This window comes from Micropterus dolomieu, linkage group LG21, assembly GCF_021292245.1.
Source record: "Micropterus dolomieu isolate WLL.071019.BEF.003 ecotype Adirondacks linkage group LG21, ASM2129224v1, whole genome shotgun sequence".
In the NCBI taxonomy this organism is placed as follows: Eukaryota; Metazoa; Chordata; class Actinopteri; order Centrarchiformes; family Centrarchidae; genus Micropterus; species Micropterus dolomieu.
Genome location: NC_060170.1, coordinates 15,587,943 through 15,614,997, shown reverse-complemented (window position 1 = coordinate 15,614,997; position 27,055 = coordinate 15,587,943). Strand labels below are relative to the sequence as shown.

At 39.3% G+C, this 27,055-nt stretch overlaps 4 protein-coding genes and 1 long non-coding RNA gene across 12 annotated transcripts in view; 3 read left to right on the top strand and 2 right to left on the bottom strand.

Moving 5' to 3' along the window:
* Window positions 1–2,181: 2,181 nt before the first annotated feature.
* On the bottom strand, window positions 2,182–6,629 carry si:dkey-88e18.2 (interleukin-12 subunit beta). Of its 3 annotated transcripts, none has more exons than XM_046034453.1 (8): window positions 6,247–6,629; window positions 5,903–5,981; window positions 5,479–5,739; window positions 5,088–5,190; window positions 4,765–4,955; window positions 4,159–4,307; window positions 3,944–4,054; window positions 2,182–2,358 (listed from the first exon to the last, which is right to left on the bottom strand). In XM_046034453.1, the coding sequence occupies exons 1-8, from the start codon at window positions 6,247–6,249 to the stop codon at window positions 2,212–2,214; spliced, it is 1,044 nt and encodes a 347-aa protein (XP_045890409.1). In that variant the 5' UTR covers window positions 6,250–6,629; the 3' UTR covers window positions 2,182–2,211. The 3 variants fall into 3 exon arrangements, with proteins under 3 accessions (XP_045890409.1, XP_045890408.1, XP_045890410.1); XM_046034452.1 differs by having other exon boundaries at window positions 5,903–5,984; window positions 6,247–6,628; XM_046034454.1 differs by having other exon boundaries at window positions 5,488–5,739; window positions 5,903–5,984; window positions 6,247–6,628.
* On the top strand, window positions 2,233–5,262 carry LOC123960009. The gene is made up of 2 exons (XR_006822422.1): window positions 2,233–3,633; window positions 3,954–5,262. It is a non-coding gene; the product is annotated as an uncharacterized LOC123960009 (long non-coding RNA).
* A 7,321-nt stretch (window positions 6,630–13,950) lies between the features above and the next one.
* Window positions 13,951–18,806, bottom strand: LOC123960007 (transcription factor BTF3-like). Of its 2 annotated transcripts, none has more exons than XM_046034450.1 (6): window positions 18,663–18,806; window positions 17,750–17,818; window positions 17,529–17,642; window positions 14,870–15,071; window positions 14,699–14,755; window positions 13,951–14,340 (listed from the first exon to the last, which is right to left on the bottom strand). In XM_046034450.1, the coding sequence occupies exons 1-6, from the start codon at window positions 18,789–18,791 to the stop codon at window positions 14,294–14,296; spliced, it is 618 nt and encodes a 205-aa protein (XP_045890406.1). In that variant the 5' UTR covers window positions 18,792–18,806; the 3' UTR covers window positions 13,951–14,293. The 2 variants fall into 2 exon arrangements, with proteins under 2 accessions (XP_045890406.1, XP_045890407.1); XM_046034451.1 differs by having other exon boundaries at window positions 18,551–18,690.
* Window positions 18,807–19,186: 380 nt separating this feature from the next.
* Window positions 19,187–25,415, top strand: utp15 (UTP15 small subunit processome component). The gene is made up of 12 exons (XM_046034449.1): window positions 19,187–19,376; window positions 20,215–20,331; window positions 20,426–20,518; window positions 20,615–20,799; window positions 21,538–21,716; window positions 22,230–22,355; window positions 22,732–22,867; window positions 23,018–23,102; window positions 23,798–23,953; window positions 24,093–24,194; window positions 24,401–24,534; window positions 24,686–25,415. The coding sequence occupies exons 2-12, from the start codon at window positions 20,242–20,244 to the stop codon at window positions 24,984–24,986; spliced, it is 1,587 nt and encodes a 528-aa protein (XP_045890405.1). The 5' UTR covers window positions 19,187–19,376; window positions 20,215–20,241; the 3' UTR covers window positions 24,987–25,415.
* Window positions 25,416–25,666: 251 nt separating this feature from the next.
* LOC123959730 (rho guanine nucleotide exchange factor 28-like) overlaps window positions 25,667–27,055 on the top strand; it is a 41,311-nt gene continuing 39,922 nt past the window's right edge. For all 5 annotated transcript variants that reach the window (XM_046033976.1, XM_046033974.1, XM_046033975.1 and 2 more), the window contains exons 1-2: window positions 25,667–25,866; window positions 26,730–26,773. In XM_046033976.1, the coding sequence (XP_045889932.1) occupies window positions 26,741–26,773 (33 nt within the window). In that variant the 5' untranslated portion in view covers window positions 25,667–25,866; window positions 26,730–26,740. The remainder of the gene's footprint in view (window positions 25,867–26,729; window positions 26,774–27,055) is intronic.

Below are 27,055 nucleotides of genomic sequence, written 5' to 3'. Positions count from 1 at the left end.
AATTCCTCTCAAGTTTCCGCGATATTTGCTTTAATTTGCGAGTTTCAGTATTATACCATGGAGCTAACCGTCTTTGTTTTATTATTTTCTTTTTTAGAGGGGCTACAGAGTCGAGTGTCATTCGCAGCGAGCCTGCAGCACTATCAACAAGATGATCGATTTGGGAGGGACTGAAATTAGCATAGGAGTCCTCTGTTACTTTGTGACTTAATAATGAATTTAGAGCTGATGGAATCGCATCCTTAAATTTAGCTACAGCACTATCAGACAGACATCTTGTATAGAAATGTTTGCCCAATGGCGTGTAGTTCAGCAATACAAACTCAAAAGTTATCAAACAGTGGTCGGACAAAGAGGGATTCTGTGGGAACACCACTAAATGTTCAATTTCAATACCATACACCAAAACAAGGTTGAGGGTGTGGTTAAAACAGTGAGTCGGTTCATGAACACTCTGAGAAGCCAATGGAATCTAACAGAGAGATAAACGCAGTACTAAAGCTGTCATTCTCATGACATTCTCATGAATGCTTACGACTATTCCTCCTTCGGACAGTCACCCAGCCACCCCTTCCTGGCTGCACAGGAGATGCCGGGGGACGGCTACCAGAGGCAGATCATTAAAAGATCATACATAAAAGATTAAATGTAAGAGGACACAATTTTCTGCCGTAACAAGCACCAACCATCATCTTGCCCAGTCTTGTGCTGACAGCTTGATCCGGGATGTTGAAGGGGCAGGTCTCTGTAAAGATATTGGCACACAGCTCTGATTTCCATTGCTTAGCCAACATGAGTCCCATTTTGTCCAGAGCGGACCTATAGGAGCAGCCTTAACTCCCAGCTGGGCCAGTATGGCTCCTATCCCAGCACTTTTTCCTCTCCCCTGAGCAATCACTGCACAGGCCATGGTGCCTGGTCCATGTTGATCTGGCTGGTGGATCTTGGTCCGCTGTTCTTTAATCGAAAAAAAAACATGTTACTTTTCCAGTTGACAATATTTCTGTTTGACCCCATTATAGACACTGTTGACACCTATTATCCGGAGTACCTGGCAGATTTGTTGTGGGATAAATTGATTAAACAGATTAATAGGCCCCTTTCACAGTAGACATTTTGACTTGAGTAGGAAAACACAGGTGTTTTGGGAGGTGTTCTGATTTGCTTTCTTGCCCAGAATTGGATGAGAAGTTCAATGCCTGTTTCTAGTATTTCTGCTAGGCTAACTAGCTTCTGGGGGTCATATTTAGGCTATCACCACCACACCATTCAGCTTATTTAGCGGACGCTTTTATTCATAATTGCTAAATGTGTCTTGCTCAGGGACACAATGGTGGATGGGTCACAGAGGAAATCAAACACAGGTCTCCCACACCAAAGGCATGTGTCTTATCCATTGCGCCATCAACCACCCCATGTACCCCACATACCCCAACACACCATGCATAATAACAGGAATCTGAAACTGTGAAAAGTGAAAAAGATTTGAGATACAGTATGCAACATTACAATAATATAACACAGAATGTCTTAAACCCTGTTCACAATGGGGTGTCTAAATTGGGCAATAAGCATTGCAAGGCCCACCTTATGGATCTGGACAGTGGATGTTGTGCTTTAGTGTTGCATATATTGTCCCAAATCAATTTCCAGGAAATTGTTATTTTTAAATTATATATGTGTGTGTGTGTGTGTGTGTGTGTGTTGTATGTATGTATGTGTATATATATGTGTGTGTGTGTGTAAGTTGTTGTTGACTCAGTAGTTTGTTAGTTATCAAGGTGCCATGTAAATGCAATAGGCCTATGTGGGTTTTTTACACTTATGTGTAGGCCTAATATTAACGGAGACATCAAGTATCAGTATATTGCACAGAAGAATCAGCATCACAATCAGATTTATTGCGACGTGTTTACACATACATGGAATTTGCTTTTGGTGTTTTGGTGCGTAATAATGGACATATAAAGAAAGATAAATATAGAGCAAGTACTGCAGGCCAAGAAACATACATTTAAAATTGACAATAGGATAAGAAAAAAGTAATATAGGATACGTACAAGGGATGGGAAGCCATGTTTGAAAATGGCTTGCATTTCTAACCTCTTGTGAGATTTTCATACAAATACAAAACTCAACTACAATCGTTTCTCTGTTTAGAAATAAAATTCCCACCACCAATTGCAGTGCAAGTTTTTATTTAACATCTTTTTAAGATGTCTGGCTCCTGTTAGGATCTTTGATCCTTTTTTTCTTCCATCTCTTCTTGCAGATGTTCAAGGACCAAGATGGCAACGCCGGACAGCAAGGTTTTGCTGAGTTTCTGCATTTATATTGGTTCCTTTTCCCTGTTCTCACCTGCAATGAGTTAATGACAGATTAGGGTCTGAAATAACAAGAAAATTGAAAAAGCAAACTTATATGTGAATGTGTAAAATTCAATTTGTCTTTGGAAGTTCTGTCTATCTATATCAAGAATGTCTCATTTTATAATACGTAAGAGTTACTGTTTGGTCACTTTCTGTACTAAGTAAATAAGTTCTGCTTCAGGTGTCTCTATGTGAGGTCGGGCTCTCATGAAAAGATTTTTCCCTGTTAATGAGTTGTCAGCAAATACATTGGTTTTAGGTTTTGGACAATCTGAACCAAATGTTGCTATGATAAACCGTTGCTACATTTGACTCTTTGCTAGCTATAGTTGGTACCTTAGAGGGTCTTTATTGTTTGACCACTACTAAAACCACTAAACCACTACTGCTCATTCATTAACAACTAAGAAAATATATAAATAGCTTCTAGTCTTCAATAAAGAGTAACATGCTTAGCAATAAATTAATTAGGTTTGAATTAAAACAATAAGTAGTCATCATGATAAAATAAGACATTACTGAGTATTATGACCAACATAATAATGATTAGTAACTAAAAGTATTGGCATATCATTTTGTTTCTATAAATCTCATTTTAGCGTGTAATAGTGTTTCCTTTTTAAAAACATTATTAGTTTCAAACATGTGAGCTTGAATGCTGCTGCTTTGACTTTGACTTTCAGGAACATGTAGTATACACCCTGAGTGACTGGTGTTTCTAGTCAATTGTCCACCCCCCATGTACATTAAAAGGGGATTTCTATTTCTCTAGTCAGTAACTTTACAAGAACACAAGACATGAGCAACACATGAATAAAGAAGGAACATACATAAGGAAGGAAGCACAAAGCTCTTTTAATAGCCTTTTTATGGGTCACAGCGCCAAACCACCAAAATACACAGAAACGCCAACACACATGTACAAAAATAACAGGACAAGAAACATACTGTGTGAAAGTCTGTCTAAAGTGCAGATTGAACTGGACATCCTTCAGCTGAAATGCAATTTTAACCTCTGATTAATGTTAATTATATATGTTTCGGTCATTTTTTTTCTGCAGAGACCAATTTTATAAGATTTTGTCCTGGGAAACCCCATTGGACATTTTTTGCTGGTAGACACAATTTCATATTGAATCACAGACATATTGTTAGTTTGGAGGTAATAGTGACCAATGTCTAGTGTCTACATGTCCTACAGGCCACCATTCAAAAGGACCTCTGGTGGTTACCAAACTCCAAATTAGGAAGCAGCAGTGCTTTTGTAAGTTTGTTTACAATTTTTACACATTTCACAGTATGTCTGTAAAGGTGTTTGCTTTACTTTTTGTGTGTAGTCTACAATTTAAAATAAATAGACAAATAAATACTTTGAGTACAGTGAAAATAAAAATGTGTAAAAGTGTGCTGTAATGACTTTCTGGTGAGTGCTGTGTTATCTCTTTGCCACAAGAGGGAGACAGCCAGAAACACATAGTGTAAAAAACAGTAGTTGAGACGACATTGTAGACATGTAAGAAAAACGAAAGAGCAGGAGGAAACAATGTTAGGTTCAAATAATCTTAGTAAGTTACATTTTTCCAGGGAGTCCACTGGCTCCAGGCTGAGAACACCAGCGAGTCTCTGGAGCGAACCCTCAGCTTGCTGATTCTCTTCGGTATCAGAAGAGATAAAGAACGTCCGGTCTAAAGGCAGATAGGTCACACAATAAGAACAAAAAAATGCAATGGAGAGAATAACATACATGGAGAAATCACCAGATTTAGTTTGAGTGCAAGTTTGAGTGTACCATGCCATCATCTTTAAACACGTATTCAATCTCATGCTCCAGAGAGAAGAAGCTGTGAGGAGTTGACCAGCTGGACGGTGGATCAATGGTCACATTCAGGTCCTGCTCCACCTCCTGACACTTCACAATTCGGGGACTATCGGGTTGAACTGGACAGAACAAAATAAAAACGAGGGCCAAAGTGTATCAGTATGGAATCATCAAAGTATATAAATGAGCAAATATTTGACTAATAAAATAACATTTATTTACTGATGAGCAATGACACAACTGCTAACAATTGCATTCTTTTCTTTTTAGTGCTTGAATTTGAATGTTTTTGAAACTATTTAAACATTTGAAAATAATTTCATTTTACAAGAACTTTTATGTAGTTTGATAATCTGTTGAAGAGTCTAGTTTACTTCATCAGAAAGTGACTTTACAATATACCATTGGGACCAAATATCCTTCTAATTTCCTGATAACTGAATAATATCCTGATATTTAATTTTGTACTTTATAAACAGCTTTGTTGGTGATTTTTGAAAAAGATGCTCTTTACGCTTTAATCTTGATAATCTTCTGTTGAATGCCTTTAATGTAGCTCAGTTTCAAGCAGCTTACCAATGTCTCTGAGATAAAATCTCTTGGTTCTCCTGAGGATGCGGAAATTAGTGATGGCCTCAGCAGTGAGTTCGAGCATGCTGCTTTCCTCAGCGTAGGGTGAGAGGGAGTGGGGCAGCTCAAACTGGAATCCCCCACCCGGTAGCTGCTCACTGCTGCTGACCCAGTGACACGACTTCCTACCTTCACTGCTACAAAGACAAGCAATAAAACACTGATATGTCACTTTGTGACATATGTAACAGACTTGTTGGTCTATGTTCATACACTATATGTAGTACTTTTAGCCTCTGTTATGTCATTTGTCTTGTATTTTTCTTTACCAGTCTTGGCCCAGTCCAATGCGCACTGCTGTGTATTTTCTTTGGGTCCACTTGCAGCTGAAGTTACAGTGATACGACTTTGCCCGACAACTGAAAAAAGAATCTATAAAGATACACAATGTGAGTGAAAAGTTTAATGGAAAATGTTTGGATAATAAAACAATACATGAAAATATCACAAAATGTGATACATTTATGTTGGAAGTGCATCACAGAATAGTTTAATATGTTTTAACTTTCACTGTCATTCTCTAGAAAGAGAAATATTCCACCCAGTACGATATGCAGAGAATTACTGTCAGTGCTTACTTTGGAGCTGTTCCTTTATTTTTGAGATTCCTGTCATGTACAGTAGCCTATATAAATGAAAAATTAAACTAGAGTATCTCACCTGACTCACCTAACTCTTCGTCGTTAGCCTCCAGCAGTAGATATGTTGATGATAACATCTCTCCTCCTCTCCAGCAGCTGTATTTTCCCAACATGGGTGGCTGTAATTCTGACACAGTCAGACTTTGATTGTGCTGCTGGACATTGTCCTCAAAAAAGACATCCTCCATCATGACCCCGTCAAACTTCCATGTGACAGGTTCGTTGGTCTTTGTATCGCAGGTCAGTGTGACACTTGCATCACTCTTTTTTGCCTCCACAACTACACAGAAGTAGATACAAACCAAAATGTAAACACCCCCACACACACTCACAAACATACAACATGTACAAAACACATATATTATCATGTCAAGATGAACAGTTTCCTAACCATTCAAGATATGGAAAAATGAATAAATATGCAGAGCATAAATAAGACTTACAATTTTCTGGAAAGTCCTTGAGCTCATGTGCTCCCGTGAGGCTGGTGCACAGAAGCCCAAGTATCCACAGTGACACAGGCTTCTGAGACAGCAGAAGATCAAAACATTATCATTACTTGCATTAAAACATAAGTAATTATCCCTTGATTTGCTAGTGATTATTGTTAATTTCTTCTTTAATTGAGAACCAAAATAACACATCTGTTCATGAGACATTTCAACTGGCTGAATTCTTTCAGTTGAGAAAATGTGTTATATCATAAAACCAGCATAGCAATGTTGGCCATTAACTTCCCTTTTACGCATCTAATTCACTGCATTGACCCCCGGTAGTTATTTCTTACCATTTAGATGAACACTGAAGTGATGCTATAAAAAAAATTAAGAGCAGAAGTTCTTGGTAATCCTGATGACTGTATGCTCCAGCTACCAACTGACCATCGTTTTTATATCATCGCACACATCATCATCATGACAACTTGGTGAGACAGAAACTGATCTAGTAAACTGATAAGAGCCTATTGACACAGATGGCGGGCAGCATATTTCCTCTACTGTTTTGCAATTCAAATTTTGTTAACAGATAAACTGTGAATTTCGCATAAGGGACGGAGATAAGAAGTGTTAAGTGTGGGTGTTCAGTGGGGTGGGGGGTTGCCCTTAGCCTTTATGCTGAACTCTACAGCAACTGAGATATACTGTATCTGAAGTACAAACCTGGAATCCCACACACACACACACACCACGCACACACGCACCGCACCACGCGCCACCACGCGCACGCGCGCGCACGTGATCTTCAGTCTTTATGAGAACTAAACAAAATTAAAAGAAAACAAATATCATACCTGTGGGAACAGAACATATAGAACAGTAATGGAATTTCTCATCTTAAGATGATAGATTCTTCTACAATAGTCTAGTGGGAACGACTTGACAGCATTGATCTGCAAATATTTTGATCAATTAATCATTTCAAGTCAATGAGTAATTTTTTGTCCAAAATGCTAAAAGAAAATCACTGATTGTTGCTTCTCAAATATGAATATTTACAGTTTTTTTTCTACAATAAAAGTAAATTTGAAGACTTGGGGGTTTTGGATTGTTGGTCACACAAAACAAGCCATTTGAACATGTCAACCTGGGTATTTATCACTATTTCTTTATACTTTATAGACCAAACAATCAGCAGCCCTACAAGAAAGATAGTGTATAAAATATATTTACAATAAAAAGTCTATGCCTGTGTCGCATTAATGATAATATTTTTCTGATCCTAAATCTAATTTCTAGAATTATTTGGGCCAAAGAGAAAACCAATAAAAATGTACTCCTATCAGAGGTTTTTCCCCATCATATGGCGCGCACGCACACACAGACAGACACACACACACCTACAAACACCTTCACACAGGAAAGGCGAGAGGGTGAGACACCAGGACTTTCCCTGCCTTTAGTCATGTATGAGGTAATCCATTTTTTTCTGCCAAATGTCAGCAATGAAAAAATGTTTATCCTCACACTACGTAAATCATCAGATCCAGAGTCGTGTGTTCAAATGTTTGTGGAGTATTTCCATAGTAAACAAAGATTTGCAATTCATGTTTGCTGGAGGGCTGTGTGGTGTTAAAATTCTCTTTAGTCCTCTTACAGTTTGGTTGCCAAGTACATTAAACTGCATATGTGATGATATTTACCATCTTCAGTATGACATGCATATTACGCCACTGCTGAACTAAAATTCTGCGAAGCCTGTTTCATCATTGAAACAGAAATAGTCAGTTTTGGTTTCATTTCCTTAAAAGCCAAAATAGCATTTCGCAATAGCATAGATCTTTTGATGTAGGTCTACTCGCTTTCTCCCTGCCTATACTTATTTATATATTTTAGAACTACAGTGACGTTATTGACAATAATCTGTAGCTACAAAAAGGTCCAGTTATTTGAAATGTTCACGTCCAAAAACCAACCCTAAAACCCTAACCCCAGCCACACATCCTTGGGCAAGATACTTGGGCAAGATACTGAACCCCGAATTGCCCCTGGCGGCTGTTCCGCCAGTGTATGAATGTGTGTGAATGGTGAATTCAGATGTAGTGTAAAAGAGCTTTGAGTGGATCGAAAAGACTAGAAAGGCGCTATACAAATACGGAGCATTTACATTTAACTATGTATTGGTGGCAGTCGCAGAGGAGGAAAGTAACGAATTACAAGTAGCCTACTCACGTTAATTGAGTAGGCCTAGTTTTTTTGTGTAGTCTACTTGTACTTTTTAAAGTAGTTTTTTAAATCTGTAATTTTACTTTTACTTAAGTATGTTTTGTTTAAATTACCAGGATAAAATATTTCAGTAATGCTACAGTCAGGAGAAGACACAGTGAGCTGTTAGATAAAGAGCAGCATGCGACAGGCTGCACACCTCCACTTCTCAGCCAGGTAACCAACTCCTGTCACTTTCACTGTTCGCAGATGTTGTGTTCAGCATAAAGTCAGATCATGACTGCTCACATAATGATGGAAAATACCAATAACTGCCTGAAAATAGTTTGTTTAGCTGCCCCAAACGTCTGTGTCCTGTGGTATGAAAAGAGTGTAACGGGCAGCTGCATAATAGCGTCAAAATTGGTTGATTAATACCAATATCATGCCAATCAGAGTTACATTTATAATGACAGATTTTAACCATCACTCCTCAGTGAACTCCTTGGCTGCGGGCTGAGAGCATTTTCTAGTTAAGTAGGCCTATGTAGATTTATCATTAGGGATTTAGGCCTACCATGTGTTTAGGAGTCTGGTCAAATTTAAGATACTAAAAACATTAATTGTGCTAAAGTTGAAAACATTAAACAGTAATGTGGCAATTACAAATGTTTTTGAAAGTCCAGTTCCACAGTTTCTGCTTAGAAAAATGTATGCCCTTGAACAAATGTAGTTGAGGACGTCTACTTCCATGGTGGTTAAAAATAAGTTTCATAGTTTGGTAAGTAAAAAAGACATTGGTGCATGTCAATGTTGGTTGGCATTAGCAACTTGCTGGTAACTAGTTATTTATTACACTAACACTTAATAATATCTAATTAAAATTACCACCTGTTTGAATGTAAATAGGGATATGACTTCATACACAGTCCAGTGTTTCCTGTTTCCCAGTCCAGTGTGGCCCCACCAGAGTCTAATCTGTCCCGCCACAGGTTCTTAATGAAGCGAAAACATTCTCAAACTTCTCATTATAACATAAAATATCAATGGGTTGGCTGTAGCTCAGGAGGTAGAGTGGTTCAATTCCCGGCTCCTTCAGGCTCCATGTTAAAGTGTCCTTGGGCAAGACACTGAACCCTGAATTGCCCCCAATGGCTGTTCCATTGGTGTATGAATGTGTGTGAATGGTAGTTCTGTTTAAGCACTTATGCTTGGTGTATGAATGGGTGAATGGGATGTAGTGTAACAGCGCTTTGAGTGGTCGGAAGACTAGAAAGGCGCAATACAGAGGATTTACATTGTTTTTCACTATTGGCAAAAAAGAGTGCAATTTCATTAAATAAGTGTAATACATATAAAGAAGGTATAAAATAAATATAAATAAGTTATTTTAGGAGGTTAAAAAAGTAACTTTTGAGTACATTTTAAACAAGCTACTTTTTACTTTTACTTGAGTAGATTTTTATACTGGTAATTTTACTTGTCCTTAAGTAAACGTTCATCAAAGTAATCGTACTTTTGCTTAAGTAAAATCTTTTTTTACTCTTCCACCTCTGATTGGTGGTAAGCATATTAAATATATTGTTCTACTACTACTTAAAATTTGATTCGATTCAGTCATAATGTTATGAACTTAAACTAATGAAGCACGTTTATACACAAATTTTAATTAAAGTTCTTAATCAATGTTACTTTTTCACATAACAATTTCTCTTGCACTGGAATCATACATGTTCAATACCAAGTGCATCTTGAAGTTCAGACATTGAGTAACCTAACTTCCTTTTTCCTCCAAATCTGATAAATGAATGTGAAAAAAGCCAAAATCCCTGACAGCTCAAAGTATTACTTGCATATGCATAACTCAAAATGAAATCATTTTCATATTTACACAGTTTGCAGTACTATGCCAAGCTCTGAGGTAATTTCAGTCAACGGTCAGCAGTTTCAACATTCACCTTGGTGTTCCTGTTACAGAAAACCTTTTTGGACCCATACATGGGTGAAACCAAGCCAGATGAAATGCTTTTCTTACTCTGAATACATAAGAGGAGATTTTAGATTTATAGCATTATAATCAACAATATTTGGGCATCCAAAATGTGGCATTATGAAGAGGGAAGGCAAAACACAGCAATCACTGTACTTTTCTTATTCAAAAGAGCAGCACTGGCCTGCGTTTGAAGTATACACCTCTACTGTATATAACAGTCTGTCTACACTGGATTTTTTTCAGCCTTCTGTATCATGGAACAGACGTGTTTCAAACTGAACCAATGATGCTGTCTTCTCAAGCCTCCTTATGGCTTGCACTTCATGTTTCAGGGATGTGATTGAGCGAGTGGAAAAAAAAAGCGGGATTTACACCAGATACAGTCCGTGATCTGCGCCAAGGCGGTGGGTTCGTCTAGCGGGAAGGATAGGTAGAGTTGCGTATCATCTGCATAGCAGTGGTAAGAGAAGCCATACGATGGAATGATCAGCCCCAGTGAGTTGGTGTAAATTGAAAGAAGAGGTCCTAGCACCAAGCCTTGGGGAACCCTGAGGAAAGGCAGTGAGAGGAGGACAGTTGTCTTTGTCACAACACATTGCAGGAACGCCCAGAGAGGTAGGATTCAAACCACAGGAGTGTTTTGCCCGAGATGCCCATTTTCAAGAGTGCGGATAGCAGGATCCTGTGATTGACTGTGTCAAAGACAGTTGATAAGTCAAGCAGAATAAGAACTGTGGACTGGGCTGATCTTAGCTTTTGCTGATCTTAGGGCTTCTGTCACAGAAAACATAACCGTTTCAGTACAGTGGCCACTCTTAAAACCAGAATGATATGGATCTAGGAGGTCATTCCGGGAGAGGAATTCTGGGACCTGATAGTTCTCAACTTGAGTAGGATTGAAAGAGGGCTTTTTAAGCAGGGGTGTAACCCGAGCCCTTTTGAAGGCAGTTGGGAAAGTTCCTGAAGCCAGAGGTATTTATCACATTGGTGATTGTCTGCACCACGGTAGAAGATATGGCTTTGATGATATTGGTAGGAATTGGGTCAAGTGGGCATGTAGTGGGATGGCTACGGGTCAGGAGTTCTGATACCTCGCTCTCCGTGAGAGAAGTAAACAAGGAGAGTGAAGTGCTGTTGACCTGAGAGGACAGAGGAAAAGATGTGGTAGGAATGCTACATGTTGGGCTTGGTGTCAAGCCTTATGTGCCTTTGCTGGAGGGAGAGGGAGAGAGATATGTATATGGACTGCTATTTGGTAGATATGTCCCGTACTCACAAAGTGGGAGCTGACTAGAGCAGGAGTAGACCGGTTGATTTTGAGTGATTTAGAGAATTGGCTAGTTATAGCCACCACTTTGCCTGTAAAGAAGCGGCAAAGGTATTGGCAGACAGGTTTGTGGGTGGTGGAGACGGAGGAGGATTTAGTAGCGATTTAAAAGTGGAAAATAATTTCCTTGAGTCAGTGGAACTGCAAATTCTGTCATTACAGAACACAGTTTTGGCTGCACTGATGCTGGTTGAGTAGGAGCATAGGAGCAATTGGCAGGGTCTATTTCTCCATTTATTTTCAGCGGCTCTGAGAACGGTGCACAGTGTACGGATAGTATCACTCAGCCACAATTGGGACTGATTCGGGCAAGCAGGCTTGGTGGATAGAGGACACAGGCTATCCAGGCATGAGCTCAGTGTAGAGCACAGAGATTGTGATGCATCATTGATCTTGAGTGAGGAAAATTTGTTGAGGGGAGGTAAAGCGGAAGCTACCGCTAAAGCAAAGTGAATGGGTGACTAGGTTGCGACGGTGAGACATACGGTGCTGTAACAATGGGCTGTAGACATACCATGAACTGAATGAAACAGTGATCAGACGTGTATAGAATAGTGACTGTAAGGCATTTGGTGGCACAGTTTCGGACAAGAACGAGGTCAAGCACCTTGCCACCTTTGTGGGTCGTGGGTCTGGGAACCCGTTTTAGATCAAGGGACTCAGAGACATGAAGTCTGCTGAGTTAGATTTGTGTGAATGTTCATGTCACTGAGGACAAGTAACGGACAGACTTGCCCTGGGATTGAAGACAGCAGTGTGTCTAGCTCATCCACAAAGTTACCCATTTGTCCTGGTGGACGGTAAACGAGACCATGAGACAATCACAGAGACCTTTACCGGAGTGGACAGTCTTCCCTCCTCTTTTGTCATGTTCACAGGGAGACAACAGAAAATTTGGCCAAAAAGAAAATGTGACAAAAAGTTGTTTAAGTTACAGACTAGTGCTGCACATTTTGGGTCATTTACCTCAGTACCTTGTGAAGACGAAGAAGAAGTAGTAGTTTTATTTATGTAGCGCCTTTCCAGAGCTCAAGGTCGCTACATGGTACATTTACACACTAACACACAACTTACAATCATATAGGATACATATAGTCACATTTAAATGAAATACATGTTAAATAGATATGTTTTTAACTGTGTCTTGAATGTAGCCACAGATGAAATATTTCGAAGTGAAAGGGGCAGTGAATTCCATAATTTTGGAGCATTAACACTAAATGACCTTCCACCTACTGTAGACAACCGGAAACGAGGGATGGACAATAAACCAAGTTCAGTTGATCTGAGAGACCGTGCAGGGCAGTAGGTGAAAAGTAGATCAGACAAATATGGGGGTGCAAGACCATTTAATGCCTTAAATGTTAGAAGCAATACCTTAAAGTGGATACGTGATGCCACGGGTAGCCAGTAAAGGTCATGAAGCACAACGCCTGGTGGAGGTGAGAACTCTTGCTGCTGAGTTTTGAACGTACTGTAATCTTGCAATAAGTTTTTTGGGAAGACCAAGAAATAAAGCATTGCAATAATCCAGACGTGATGTGATTAATGCATGGATTAAGATTTCAGCGTCAGCTAAAGTAAGAGAAGATCTTAGACGAGCAATATTCCGAAGAAGAACCTTGTGTACCCCCCCTTAAAATATTTTCACATCGGATCGGCACGAATTACGTAGGTGACCTATTTTGGTTTAAAAAGGGCGAATTTCGCTGAAAGGTGAAGAGTTTGAAACCAGGAATTGTGAAGAAAGACACATGGAAATATATTTAACAACTTTGAGTTATTTCTAGTAATACAAATATTTGAATTGGCATAATTCACCTGGGTCTGTGTGACTTGCTAAAGACCATTGGGTCTGTGCTTGTACTGGCTGATACTGGATGTGGACCAGCTGTGGTTGTAGGCTGGCTGGACTCTGGCTGACGCTCCATCTACTCTACTGTCAAACCCCTGTACATGATAGGAAATTAAAAGTCTTAATGTTATCAGCTCCATTCCAACTAGCTTCCCCAGGGTTTCTATATACAGCTAGGGTTTAAATACATTTTCAGATGTAAAATACTATTTATACTTTGTCTTGACTGAATACGTGAGTTATTTAGAGATATGTGCATCCATATAGCCCCGCTAATCAACATTTAGATTGTCAATAATCTATATCAATCCGTTGCTTTCCATCTTTAGTATTAGTAACTAAACTTCGACTGGTACACAACATGCACAGTTTAAGGATAACACGGTCCGATTCTCGTAATGGTGCTAGCTGTTTAATGTCTCCCGCAGCTTGCTCCTCGCTCTTGCACGTCCCTGATGTGTAACTGCAATCTGAAGGTTCCTACCAAGCTTCTGTTTTTCACACTTAATATAAAATTGTGTGTTGGGCTGTGAAGTCTGTAAAGCAGTACTGCTGGTATCAAGGGCCCCACTTACAGACATTATGCCTTCGCCAACAAAAACAACAAAATAAACATGCAACTCTAATTCAATGTTGCAAAGAATTGGTGCAGCATTAAAAAAAATTAAATAAAATTGAGAAACTGAAATGTAATCTTTATTACATGATTAATTCTACCAATACATTTTTGATGTGTAGGCATCACAATGCAGGAGAGGCAGCATGAGAAAAGTTTGCACATTCCACTGAATTAAATAATTTCACCTGTATTGCAGAATGAGGCAAATCAGACAAAAGGGTTGGTAACGGTTGCCATAAAAAGTCTGTTTACTTGTTTCAGCCCAACTGTCAATGTTACAATTAAAAAGAGATTTTTTTTGTAGCCACAGAGCAATAACAGAGATGAACAATGACTAAATGCTGCTGTGTCAAAGTACGGGGATTCAAGAGGAGCCTTGAAATGTTTGCAGGTCTTTATTAGTTTGCTTCGTTCTTTGAAGCCTCGTCAAAGTTTTCAACAAGATCTGAAAGCAGAAACAGGAGGAAAGAAAGAAGAAGGAAGGGTGGAAGACAGAACAGACAGAGATAAGAAAATGTCTTAATAAGCATACGACTGAAATAAAACTGAATTACGAAATATGAATGTAACAAAATATGAGCCATCTGAATTAATGCATGCGTTCAGTCAGTGACAGAAGCTTGTCTTATATTCTTAAACATAAATGCATACATTCAGACTAAATGTATTTGACCAAATAAGATCATGTATGTTCTGTGAAATAAGACACAAACAGCCCTTTCTGGCCTATTTCTGTATATATTTTAATGCTACATTACAGAATGAATGCAAATCTTTGTTGTTGGGTGTGTAAATTTGCTTACCAGGAACCTCATCATCCTCCTCTTCAACAGCAACCATGGGGGCTTTGTTCTCTCCAGCTATGAGTGTGTGTGTGGGTGGGGGTGGGGGGACACCAAACAGAAAATTGTTGATGGACAACACACAAAACTACTGATACATGTAAACAGATCAATTAGGAGTGTTGTAGGTACCTGGTTTTGGCAGGTTCTCTGCTAATCTCCTGAGGCTGGTAAGACTGTCGGCTCCCAGCTGGTTTAGGATTCCTGGGAGCATCTCTGTGAGCTGCTTGTTCTCAGCGTGCCCTGTGATCGTAAAGGTGTTGGCAGCCAAGGAGGCCTGAACCTTTGGGTTATTGAAGTGGATCACTGTCCCCTGGTTTGTGAACATATTCACCTACAGTTAAACAGAAAAGAAAATGAAGCGGGAAAAGGAAAAGGTTGGGGTCAGTGTCAAAAAGGATGATAAAACAGCTGGTGAGACTTTGCCCTTGCCAAACACCCCTTTCAACAACTGACAGATTAAAAAAACTTATGTTATTTGTGCTGATCCTAGACAAGAACGGGTTTCCAATCAATGATACAACAACATACTAACAAACAAAAAGTTTGTTCCTTATAAGCTGTCAGCAAAGGGGTGAAAAGACTTCTGTTGCATTTTATATATATTCTGTTATTTAAATAAATATATAATTTCTGCTGCTAGGGGTCTCACATCAAAACAATAACAAGAAACATAGTGAAGTAGCGTGGGATCATGGAAGTTGTCGTCTTCATTGGTAAACAACCACCATTGCTGATGAAATTCTATCTGAGATACAAAAATCATGTTCCCGGGCGAGGTAATGTATTAAAATTTTATTCACGATACATTTAGTGACGTTTGCCAACTTCCTTCCTCACTCTGATATATCCTGCGTTTCCCTGGAAATTAAAGCAACCAGAGGGGGTAGAGGGGGTAAAGGGGACAGGCAACCAAATGAAACGCACCTTAACCTTGATTAAAGATTAAAAAGATAGATTTCTGGATTTGAACATTGTTGGAAACATTTGGGATATGTAAGTACCAGAGATGGGGACTCGAGTCCGACTTAAGTCGCACACACAGTGAGTTCAGTCTCGACTTGAGACTTGTCCTCAAAAGACTTCAGACTTGACTTGGACTTGAGGTGCGGGACTCATGAACAATGTTTATTTTTAGGAAACGTCTGATGAGCTTGCTGTTATTCACCTCCCTCCATTACCTATAACCTGCTTAGGTAACACGTAGTAGGTATTAGCTGTGCGCAGCCACACGTGAGAGCGGACAACAAACAGCTACTGTGCCATTCATTCAACAAGACCCAATCAAAGAAGCGTTGAATGCAAAATAGGTTACCTGTGGTAAGTAAACCTGTTTAGCTCAGCATTGACCACCTAACGTTAGCTTGCTTCTTGTATTAGCTACGACCTACGAGAGGTTAACTCCGACTGTCGTTTGTTATGTAAAGATGAATGAGTGTTTGTTCACTTGCCAAACTCGAGGGGGTTTATTAACGTAATCATTTATGTCCTGCTGGCTGCCATCATGTCAATTATTCACGTCGGCTGCAAACAGGTAACAGGTTTATTGTTGATCATATAACCTTACAGTTTTATTTAGTTACACGTTTGAGAGTCTGGGGTATGTGTTGACTGACAGTAGTTTATAAGCTGTGATTAGTTGTAGACGCATTAAGCTTTATTCATACTCCTGCGTAGGGTCTACATGCGTAGCTACGCCGCTACGCATGTAGCCATTTAAACTTGTGCGTCAATCTGCAATTACACCCCCCAAACGCTAGTTGGCAGTAGCGCTACAGCGTTCCACTGTGTTGACTTTTGCCGGAAGAGCGGGCTAATTTCCGGTTTAGCCCTCCACTAACGTGAATGGGGGTACAATTGTAAACGTGCGGCTGGTGTAGCCATTTCAAATGTTATCAACCGAATGGATCACATTCTGATAATGAAACGAGTCATTTCGCTCAGGTTGTGACGGTCAAATATATTGATCTACCGTGTTACAGCTGCCAAAACAGCAGCTGTAAAAGTTACTTCAAAGCACGGGCACTTCCTGTTGGCTTGGAGGCATTGCAAGGCTACCCAGCCGACCAATCACAGAGCTTACGGTCCGCGTTGACTCGACATGTAGTTACATTTTTTTTGGTTGTGCTCTGTAAGTAAAACCGGTTATAGGTTAATTGTTGATCATGTAATGTTAGTTTTATTTAGTTAACGTTACACTGAGTTTGAGAGTCTGCAAGGTGTGTTGACTCACAGTAGTTAATTAGCTGTCATTAATTGCATTGCACATTACATGGTTGTGGCCTGTAAGTGAAAAACAGGTTACAGTTACAGAATTCCTTATAGCTTTGCAGTTGTATAAGCAGCCAGGATTGAACACAGCAGGTGATACAACATTAATTATAACCATAAGAGACTTGACTTGGACTCTTGCTCAAAGACTTGTGAGCATCTCTGGTAAGTACAAAACTCAACAAAATATATAGGTCCAGTTGTTTTTGGACATTTTAATGCAGAAATGTTACATATTATACCTTTAAATGAACCAAGATGACAAACTGAAATGTCATAACATACTTTTTTGGCCATCTTTTCATTGCTAATTGTTTCAGCACTAAAACACAGCAATTAAGGGTTGTAATCTGTTGACATTCAGATTTTTCCAGTCCTATTTTTTGTCAAATGTGACTTCATGTATCACATTATATTTATTACTTTATTATTAAATATAGAACCCTGACTAACAGCATCAATGTCAAGAAGAACGCCTGTCCATCTACAAGTTGTGCATTTCAGAAAGGATTTGCTGTACCTCCTCAATGCCAGAGATGTTGTTGACTCCAAGTTTCTTAAGGGAGAACTGCAGTTTCTTGTCATCTGCTGTAGCTGTTCTGTGCACGACCTTCTTCTTCCGGCGGGCTGACCCCTAGAGAGCACAACATTGAGATAGAATATATGAACCCATAGACCAACCTCATGACCCACAGAAAAACATTTTCTTTCAGTCCTTTGCCAACATGTTCTCTAACTCACCTTGCCGCCTATGCGGACCTGCTCCTGCAGTTTGGCGAGCTTCTCCTGGTTCATTATTGACTCCTTCATCTGACACAAGAAATAGCACATACATTTCAACAAGTTTAATATTTCTTCACAAATTTCAGTTGTTTGGAAAAAACTAACCCTCACTTGACACAGAACTGGTGGACATTTGAAAACACCAATAGTCATTTCACTAAAGCAATCCTAACACTAATGTGACATTTAGTTTCGGGCTTTTTCATCCAGATGCACACTAATAGTTTGATCTTGAAATTAGAATAAGTGATAGATAAATATGTCTAATGGGTGATTTCAGCAGTTCACTGGAAACTAAGGTGTGTGTAATTACAACGAAGTGCACAATCTAAAACTCCCCAAAATCCCCCAGTCGTTTAACCTTTTGATAAAGCAAACTAACAAGAATGCACAGCTGCCAGAAGGCCAAATTTAGCTGCACGCTTTTTAGTCTCGACTCAAGTTCTTCATGAATCAGAGGTGGTCAGCTAAAGTTTGTGCCCAACTTAAGCTCGCAACGTCCTCCAAAGCTAAGAGAAATCAGTTAGCTATAAACTTTATTAGTTAACTGTTCCTAGTGTGCACTAACGAGAAGATGTGACATAGACTCATGCTTTATCTTTTAGCCTCCGAGACTAGGAAGCTTGTTTGTTTTTTTAACAAGCTCTGACAACTTCTGATAACGTTAACTAAATGGCCGGCTAGTTAGCAAGCCAAGCTAAACAGCTAACGTTATCTTAGGCCTCTTCAAAATGATGCTAGCATTCAAGTATAATTTACCTTTTCCTCGCACCTTAACGTCTAATGTGACACAGGGGACTGTTCCTTCTTTATAAAGTAAAAACGACACGACACTGAGACCGCTTAAAAGACTACATAGACGTGAACCGACCTGGGAGTGTGTAAACACGCGGGTCACACAGTCGATAGAGGATCGGAGAAAGGAGTGAAGGCCGGAAGTGACGTGATCAGATCGATAACTTGCCGGATGTGCCCGCAGTTTTTCAAAATGTATGCTCATAATTTAACGTGATTTAAATCTTAATTTCTAGTATTTTCTGTTGTTAAATATGTAGTGTTAGATTTTTTTAGCCGCAGATATGATTCCCCCCAAATAAACTGCTTTATACTAAAAGTAATGTTGGTGAACTCTTTTGAAAAGAAGATTTTTATTTTTATGGTAGTAGTAATTTTAACAACCACTTAACTTTATTAAGCAGAAATTTGTCAAATTAGTACAAGATTCCTGTCAGATTTCACCGAAAAGACAGTGTGTTTAATTTGAAATAGTACAATGAATTAAGCTAATTAATATGCGGGTATATAAAAAAGTAAAATACTAAGTCCACCATCAGTGCCATTTAAAATATTAAATTAAAAAACAAAAGCTTTTCAGGTTAAGGTAAAGATCCGATGTGCCACTCCTAACGGATGTAGTCACGTTTGTAATCATGGCGTCCTCTGGTGCACCGAGAGGCAACGTGATAACGCTTTAAAATGAGAAATATTTGGTTTACTTGGACAACCAATATCAGTATCGTCTAATTTATAAACTCCATATTTGAAAACAAAAATAAGTCTGCACTTCTGGACGATTTCTTTTAAGGTGAGAATCATTAGAATACATTTTAGTAGAAAATGCTAGCCGGCGAAAGCGTAGTATGCTAAATACTGAACACGTTGGCTCAGGTATCTGTCTAATACGCTGGTTTTGTTTTAAAACTAGTAACATAACGTGTAGTTTTAGCTTTTAAGAAAAAGGTTGTCTGTAGACATGTTTTATTTGCATCTTAAGTCATAAACCTCAGTGAAGAAATCAACTGTCTTGAAATAGTAAACTCGTTAGCTTAGCCTTCTAGCATAGTTTGGTGGGTTGTGATACTGTTTGGGAAAAAATTAAATTCAATATGAACTCTTCCCGTTCATTCCATTTTGTTGAATTTGATGTCTTATTTTTGCTGATTGTGTTCTTGTGGATCAGGAGAGAATAGTGCATAAGCTATTAACCATTTACCATCCGGGTTACCACGTTTATTTCAGCTTGAAGGTTGTAAAAAACACTTTATTCCACCCTGTCTGACGGTACCAATACTCTGTGTATGTTTGCTCCTGCTCCTTAAGCTTACATTGAGTGAGATTATCAATATACTCTCAGACTCTGTGTTTTTACCGTTGTACCAGTCTATCAAATTAAATATTATGAATGTATTGTGCATTATTTTATACACCTCACACCAGATTCCCCCTAACATATTTGGTATCTTTGTACATTTTTGAATTTCCACTAAAACTGAAAATACATTTCTGTGGGTTTGAACATTGTTGCACAGCATGAGTTTGTAAAAAAATACCCACCAGCATTTAAGTTGGGTTTAAGGTTAGCAAGCCCAGGTGCCACTCTCGTACAACCCATCCATGTTTTACATTTGTTTGTATCTTACCAGACAGAGTATTTTTGGATCAGCAAGGAAATGGCTTCGTTTAAACCTACAAAAATCCAATTCTATCCTAAACTGGGAGAGAAAGTCACACAAGACACACTGTACTGGAAAAACTACAAGGTGAGTCTTCTACTGTCTTAATATTACTGGAAAATTGAACACTGAAAAGTGCATCCTTAATTATGTTTCTCAATCTTTGGTTGGCTTCTCACAGGCTCCGGTCCAGATAAAAGAATTTGGAGCAATCACAAATATAGACTTCTCCCCAGTGGCTCCACATAACTTTGCTGTGACAGCATTCACAAGAGTATGTTGGCTTCTCTTTTGTGTTTATTCAAAACCACAAGTGTTCATCTGTGTGCAACAGTTGAGAGATTTCTTGTCATTTTAACTCTCTCTACAGATCCACATTTATGGGCCATTCTCCCAGGAGCCTGTAAAGACATTCACACGGTTTAAGGACACTGCATACTGTGGCAGGTTCAGGTCAGACGGCCAGCTTCTCGTGGCAGGATGTGAGGACTCTGTGGTCCGGCTGTTTGATGTCAGCGGCAAGGTGGCACTTAGGATGTTCAAAGGGCACACAAAGTAGGTATCTCACGTGTCACTGTCTTCTAGTGTTTTAGTTGGGATGCCCTGGCCTGAAGACCTAGTCCGTGCAGAGGCTATGTTCAACGTTAGGTGAAATACTTGTTATGGGGAAATGTGTGGAATGTCAACGCTTCTGGCCAGAACTGTAGGGCAGTGTTGCTGACCAGCCTTTCAGTTTTGCAGAGTAGTTCTTAATATTTGTGTGTGTAAATGTGTCTTTTAATAGATGTTCCCACTGTTGTTGCTCTCATCATTTCAGAATGATTGAAGGAATGGACGAATAATCCCTTTATTTTATGCCTTAGAGCATACAAGGGGAAACCATGTAGATTTATACTATATTTGCATATAGCAATAATGTGACAATTTTGTTGAGCACGCTGTTAATAGTAGAACTAGTCCCTGACAGTTTAAAAAGTCTGCATATGTTGGTATTAGCATGTACAATATTGTTTTTTTGTTACCAAAGCCAAAAATACATTTCAGACTATTCACCGATAGTTCTAAGTTGCCATCCTGTCGAGGGGCGCACAAGGCTTTTGGCTAGTATTGATTGTGTATTCTGGAGTTCTTGCATTAAAGGAATTGTTTAATTGTTGAGTGATCCATCAACTACATTTCATGATGATCTCAAGAATTCTGGCAACCTGTAAACTCTCTCACTGACCTATAAAGGCCCAGGCCTTAAAGTGTACTGATGAGATTTTGTCTATGGTTTAATTTTTCTCTGCTCAGGGCAGTACACATAACAGACTTCACCTCAGACCGTTACCAGATCCTCACAGCGTCAGACGACTACACCTGTCGACTTTGGGACATCCCAAACGCCACTGAGCTCAACACCTACCAAGAACACACAGATTACATTCGTTGTGGTGTGACGAGCAAACTCAACAGAGATCTCTTCATTACTGGTGAGATGGAAGAAAAAATAAATTTTAAATAGTGCTGAAAAGTGAATGGGAGGACAGGAAATTAACATTGATCCATTAGCATCAGTGTTTAGTGTATCTCAGTATTATAATTAGAGAGAGAAAACACACTGGCTTTTAGATCAAACCGATGTAACAGCCAAAATCTACCAACATTTGGACTTTGACTGGTCTTCCCCACCAGGTTTATGGTATACTAGCATCATGTTTTCTGCACTATATGCTGCAGAACCTAAAAACAAGGTGCTTGAAAGGAAACAAATCCAAATAAAGTAACAACCGTCTACTTTTATAAAACGTCACTTACATACCTAGTATAATTGAATAATTAATATGCAAAGTCAGTACTGTGGTGGGAATGAGTGTGTTCAAATAAACAGCTCAGGCAGACACTTAATTGCAGAAAAAAATAATAATCACAGTCACAAATGATGCAGGATGTACGAGTTTGGTCTTTCTTTGTGTGTGACTATCAATTTATGTTGTTTATCCCAGGATCTTACGACCACACACTGAAACTGTTTGATGCCAGAGTGGATAAGAGTGTGATGACCATGGAGCATGGCCAGCCAGTGGAGAGTCTCCTTCTCTATCCTTCTGAGGGCCTCCTTGTCTCAGCAGGTAGCCAGCGGTATAATCATTGTACTCAGTTGGCGCATCCAGAAAATGTGGCAACTTGTTGTCAGACCGAACACAAATTCTGTTAACAGCGTAAAAAGATGTATTTGAATTTAATGGGGGGTTCCTCAGGTTGGAACGGTTTGTTGTGCAGGACATAACAAAAAACTGTATGAAATGTTCCAAATTTGGATGGGCTGGGCTGTGACAAACGGGGAACAAACCGATTTAACTCCATTATATGGTTGGTTGTGACAACCTAAAATAGTTTTTCCTACACAATTGCCTCCATGCAAATGACTGCATTCGTACACAAATACTATATATTTACTGATGTTTATCCCGGGCATTAAAAGTCAATCTCTCTCACTCTCTTTAGGGGGGCGCTATGTGAAAGTGTGGGATCTGCTAAAAGGAGGCCAGCCTCTGGTGTCACTGAAGAACCATCACAAAACTGTCACCAGTTTGTGTCTCAGCAGCAACGGACAGAGACTGCTGTCTGCTTCTCTGGACAGGTACGGGGAATGAGTGTATATCCACTAGTGGCAAAGAAAAAAATGTTCTTAACAGTGGAAGTCAGAGGCCATTTATTCTATCCTGACTGTTGCATACTTATATTTTTTATATGAATCCGATTTAATGCATAGCCTCTGTTTGTCCTACAGGCATGTAAAGGTGTACAACACGGCAAACTATAAAGTGGTCCACAACTTTGACTATGCTGCGTCCATCCTCAGTCTGGCCTTGGCTGTAAGAAATTACATTCACTTCATTCATGTTTTATTATTAGTTTTTCATGTGTGCAGATGAATTAAGTGTATAAAGTTGTTTTCAGATAAGTGAAGCAATTACTAGTTGATTAAAGTAACCCAAGATGGGAAACACTTTATTTGGCCGACTATGGCCTATAAACATGATAATTAAAATTTCAAAAATAACTCCGTATAGAGGGTTGAAATTTGCTTGTATCTGAGGTTCACCCTCAGAGGGAGCTGTGATTTGAGAGACCAGCTCGGAGACTGTAAAGTAATGCCGCAGCCAGCAGAAATATCTATTTTTGCCAGATATTTAAATTGAAAGGAGGTGAAACAGTACATCCTCTCCTCGTGGTGTTGGCAAGGAGGTGTAGGGTTTCTGGAACACTGCAACCTCAGAGTGAGCTGACAAGGCATTTTTTACTTTGGCCTTTCAGTGCTTTTGGATATTCCCTTTTGATCATCACCACAATTTTAGTTTTCTTAGGAGCATGCACTCCTAAAAAGAAATGCCAGCTAAAGCCATGGTCTATAATAGGCACTGTGTTTTATATCATATTGATGATAATATACTATATTGTTACATCAAGTATAGCACATCATTAAATGGATTTTCTGGCCTGCTCACTGCTCCTCAGAGAGATTTGACAGTTATTGACAATAAAACTAAGAATACTTCTTTCTCTTCAGCCGGATGATGAGTCCATTGTTGTGGGTATGACCAACGGTATTCTGAGTATCAAACACAGGAAAAGCCTTGAAGAGTCGAAGGAAATCTCTGGCCAACAGAGGCGACGGCCATCATATCGTGTTTTTGTGAAGGGGAAGAACTACGTCCCTAAACAGGTACGTTTACATTTAGTAACATGCAGTAGCATGATGATGACATGATGTGGTCTGTGGTTATTCCCCCAAGAGACACACTGACTTATTGATTTCTACAAAATACTGTTAATTATTGTCTTGGTTCTCCATCATTTTCCAGGATGATTATCTTGTCAGTAAGCCGGTGAAACAACATTTGGCCAAATATGACAAGCAGCTCAAGAAATTTAATGTATCGAAGGCTTTGGACACAGCCCTGGAGGTACACCTTTCATGAATTTATAACTTTAGCAACAAGGTTAAATCAGTTTATCATTTTCTTGAGGTTCCTTGTTGTTTTAATTAAAGTTATCTTTCTTTTTCAATTTGCAATATAAAGCCGTGACACATGCTACTTTCCTGTCGCTGAGTTGTACAAAGTGAAATGGATATCCTGTATGCACAAACATATTTTATTTTTAATCATAGACATGGACAAGACTGAGAAAGCCAGAGATCACAGTTGCTGTTATAAAGGAGCTGGATCGAAGAGGAACATTGAAGAACGCTCTGGCAGGAAGGGATGAACAGGGACTTTCTCAGTTGCTCAACTTCCTCATAGGGTAAGATCCAGACAAAACATCATTACTCAAGTAGATTTTACCAAAAAATGTTATTGGATGCAATGAATTTGGTATCTTGCAGGTGCATGTCAAATTGTGCAGAAATATTTTGCAACATGAATACTTAAACTTGTTTCTGTTTTTTCTCCAGGAACTTGGTTGACCCCAGGTTCGCTCCTGTCCTCGTAACAGCGGCTGAGATGATCCTCGACATCTATAGGCCAGTAATCGGCCAGTCACCAGTCGTGGACCGACAGCTGCTGCGTCTGCAGGAGCTGCTGGAGAGAGAGATCGACTACCAGCAGGACCTTCTGGAGGTGCTGGGAATGTTGGACACAATGTTCGCCTCCTCCCTCCCTAGGAAGGAGGTACCTTCCCCAGGCATCAGCAGGTCCAACGGCCTGGCCCAGGGAGAAGCAAATACCTCAAGACCACAGCTTCAGGCCACCTGAGGCTTGAAGGGGGGGGAACTGCTTTAGACTTGGTTAGAGTGCCTTTACAACTCTGAAACCTCTTTTTGAAACATCACACACAAATCTCCCGACATGACAGGCTGCATGTCATAGACTAATGACCAAACAGAAGCATTTTGGTACAGGTTTTCAGAGGCTAACAAACTTGTGGTCTCACTCTGGTGTTTTGACTGAGCGTGACTGAAAACACAACAGGCAACAAGGAGAACATGCATCTACTGTATGAAGAATCTCCTAATGTGTGAATGTAAAGTGTTGCTTTTATTGGAAGTCTTATAATTACACTTTCGTGTGTGTACGCTTGTGTTTGAATGATTTCTCTGTGAATGTCTGCTTTGTGTGTTCATAATATTTGGCATTGACAAATGTTTTATAAGCAGATGAAAATAAATCTTTTTAATATGAAAACTGACTGATCATAATTGTGTTAAATTGCCTTTACTCTTTCTTACACTGTTACATTTACACTGATGATACAGATTTCAACATGGTATTATTATTATTATTATTACCCTTTTCCGTGGACTGCTTTATCGCCTCCCATTAGGGGTCGCTGTAACCTCAAAGAAACGCTTCACTTTGACACATATGGGGGAATTTGCATTTGTCTAGACCAGACGGAAGACAGAAAGCATCAACGCTGACAGAGAGGAGGATGCTGTGTCAGTGGACGCTGCAGCTCAGACTGGAAACAGCAGCTGCACCGGCTCAACGCCATCTCTGAACTTGTGGCTCTAACAGCAACACTTCAATGAGCAGTTAGCAAAATGAGAATGAATCCGAGTTAGGTGGTGTTTTCTTTTGCTAAATTTAAGCGCAGTATCAGGTTTCTTCTGCCAGAGTTTGAGCTCCTTTGAAGGTAAGTACGTCAATATGTTATATTCACCCCTTTTTTACTAGCTTTTGACTTTTTTTCAACGTGGCTTGTTTCCTGTGATATTGACAGTTTGCTAATATGTCAACCCTGACAAGTAGCCCCAAATAGAGCCTCATATTTTGCAGCTAAATAGGTCAACATTAACCTACGAGTTAAATTAATTTGAAAGCAATAAGAAAAATGTTTTTTGGTTTTTTTTAAAAAGCGACATTGTTGTGATGTGAAATTTAATAATGTTCACTATAGTGCCATTAAATAATTAAATTGTGTCAAACAGCTAGCTCACTTCCAAAATTGCACAAAGTCCTGTCCTCTCGGTTTGTGGATGCTTTGCCTTTGCTCAGTAATATTTGGTCTAATATAGATATATCATTATAAATGTCAATGCAAAATGTGATTGCACAGGAAACAATTTCTTGAAAAATGGTTATGTTAAGATCTTGCTGTTGGTTCCACTTTTGGATGTGACAAAGTACAGACTTGAACCCTGCAGCACTGAAATGCAGTAGATTTCCTACTTTAACACACACAAACACACATGAAGGAGTAGACTACACACTGCCTGTGTGTTTGGATGTGGGCATATTTGGTATTCTGCCACTGTACGCACCAAGGTAGAAAGTATCATCATTAAAATCATTATTCTCTTACTTGTGATCAAAAGATGATCCTCTCTCATCAGAAACCCTCTGCTTGGCACGGATATGGTTTGATAATCTCTTCAGGATCAGAGGATCAGGCAGAATAACCATATAACCAAAGAAGTAATGCGGAGTCACATGGCTGAGTGCGAGTTTTCATTTGTGGCTCTCAAATGTCTGTTTAATGTCTGTCCTTGCCTGCAGTTTCTGTGCAGATGGAGCTGAGCAGGAGAAAAGTGCCTCTGTATGTGAGTATGTGCTCCAGTTTGCAAGTCAAGTTTGAGACCAGCATCTTCAATTACTCTCAAGAGTTACTTATCCCTCTGGAAAATGTCTGCAAATTGAGTTTGGAATGCAGTAAAAGATCAGCAGCTTCATTTATAATAACTGAAAGTCTCAAAGTTTGTTCTCATGACCAAACCCTTATGCTTAATAAAAATGCTTGCAAAGGATAGCCTTGTTTTTGGTTCACACTTCAACACATTACATGTAATTTCATAAAGTTATTTCATAAAGTTCACTATGTATGC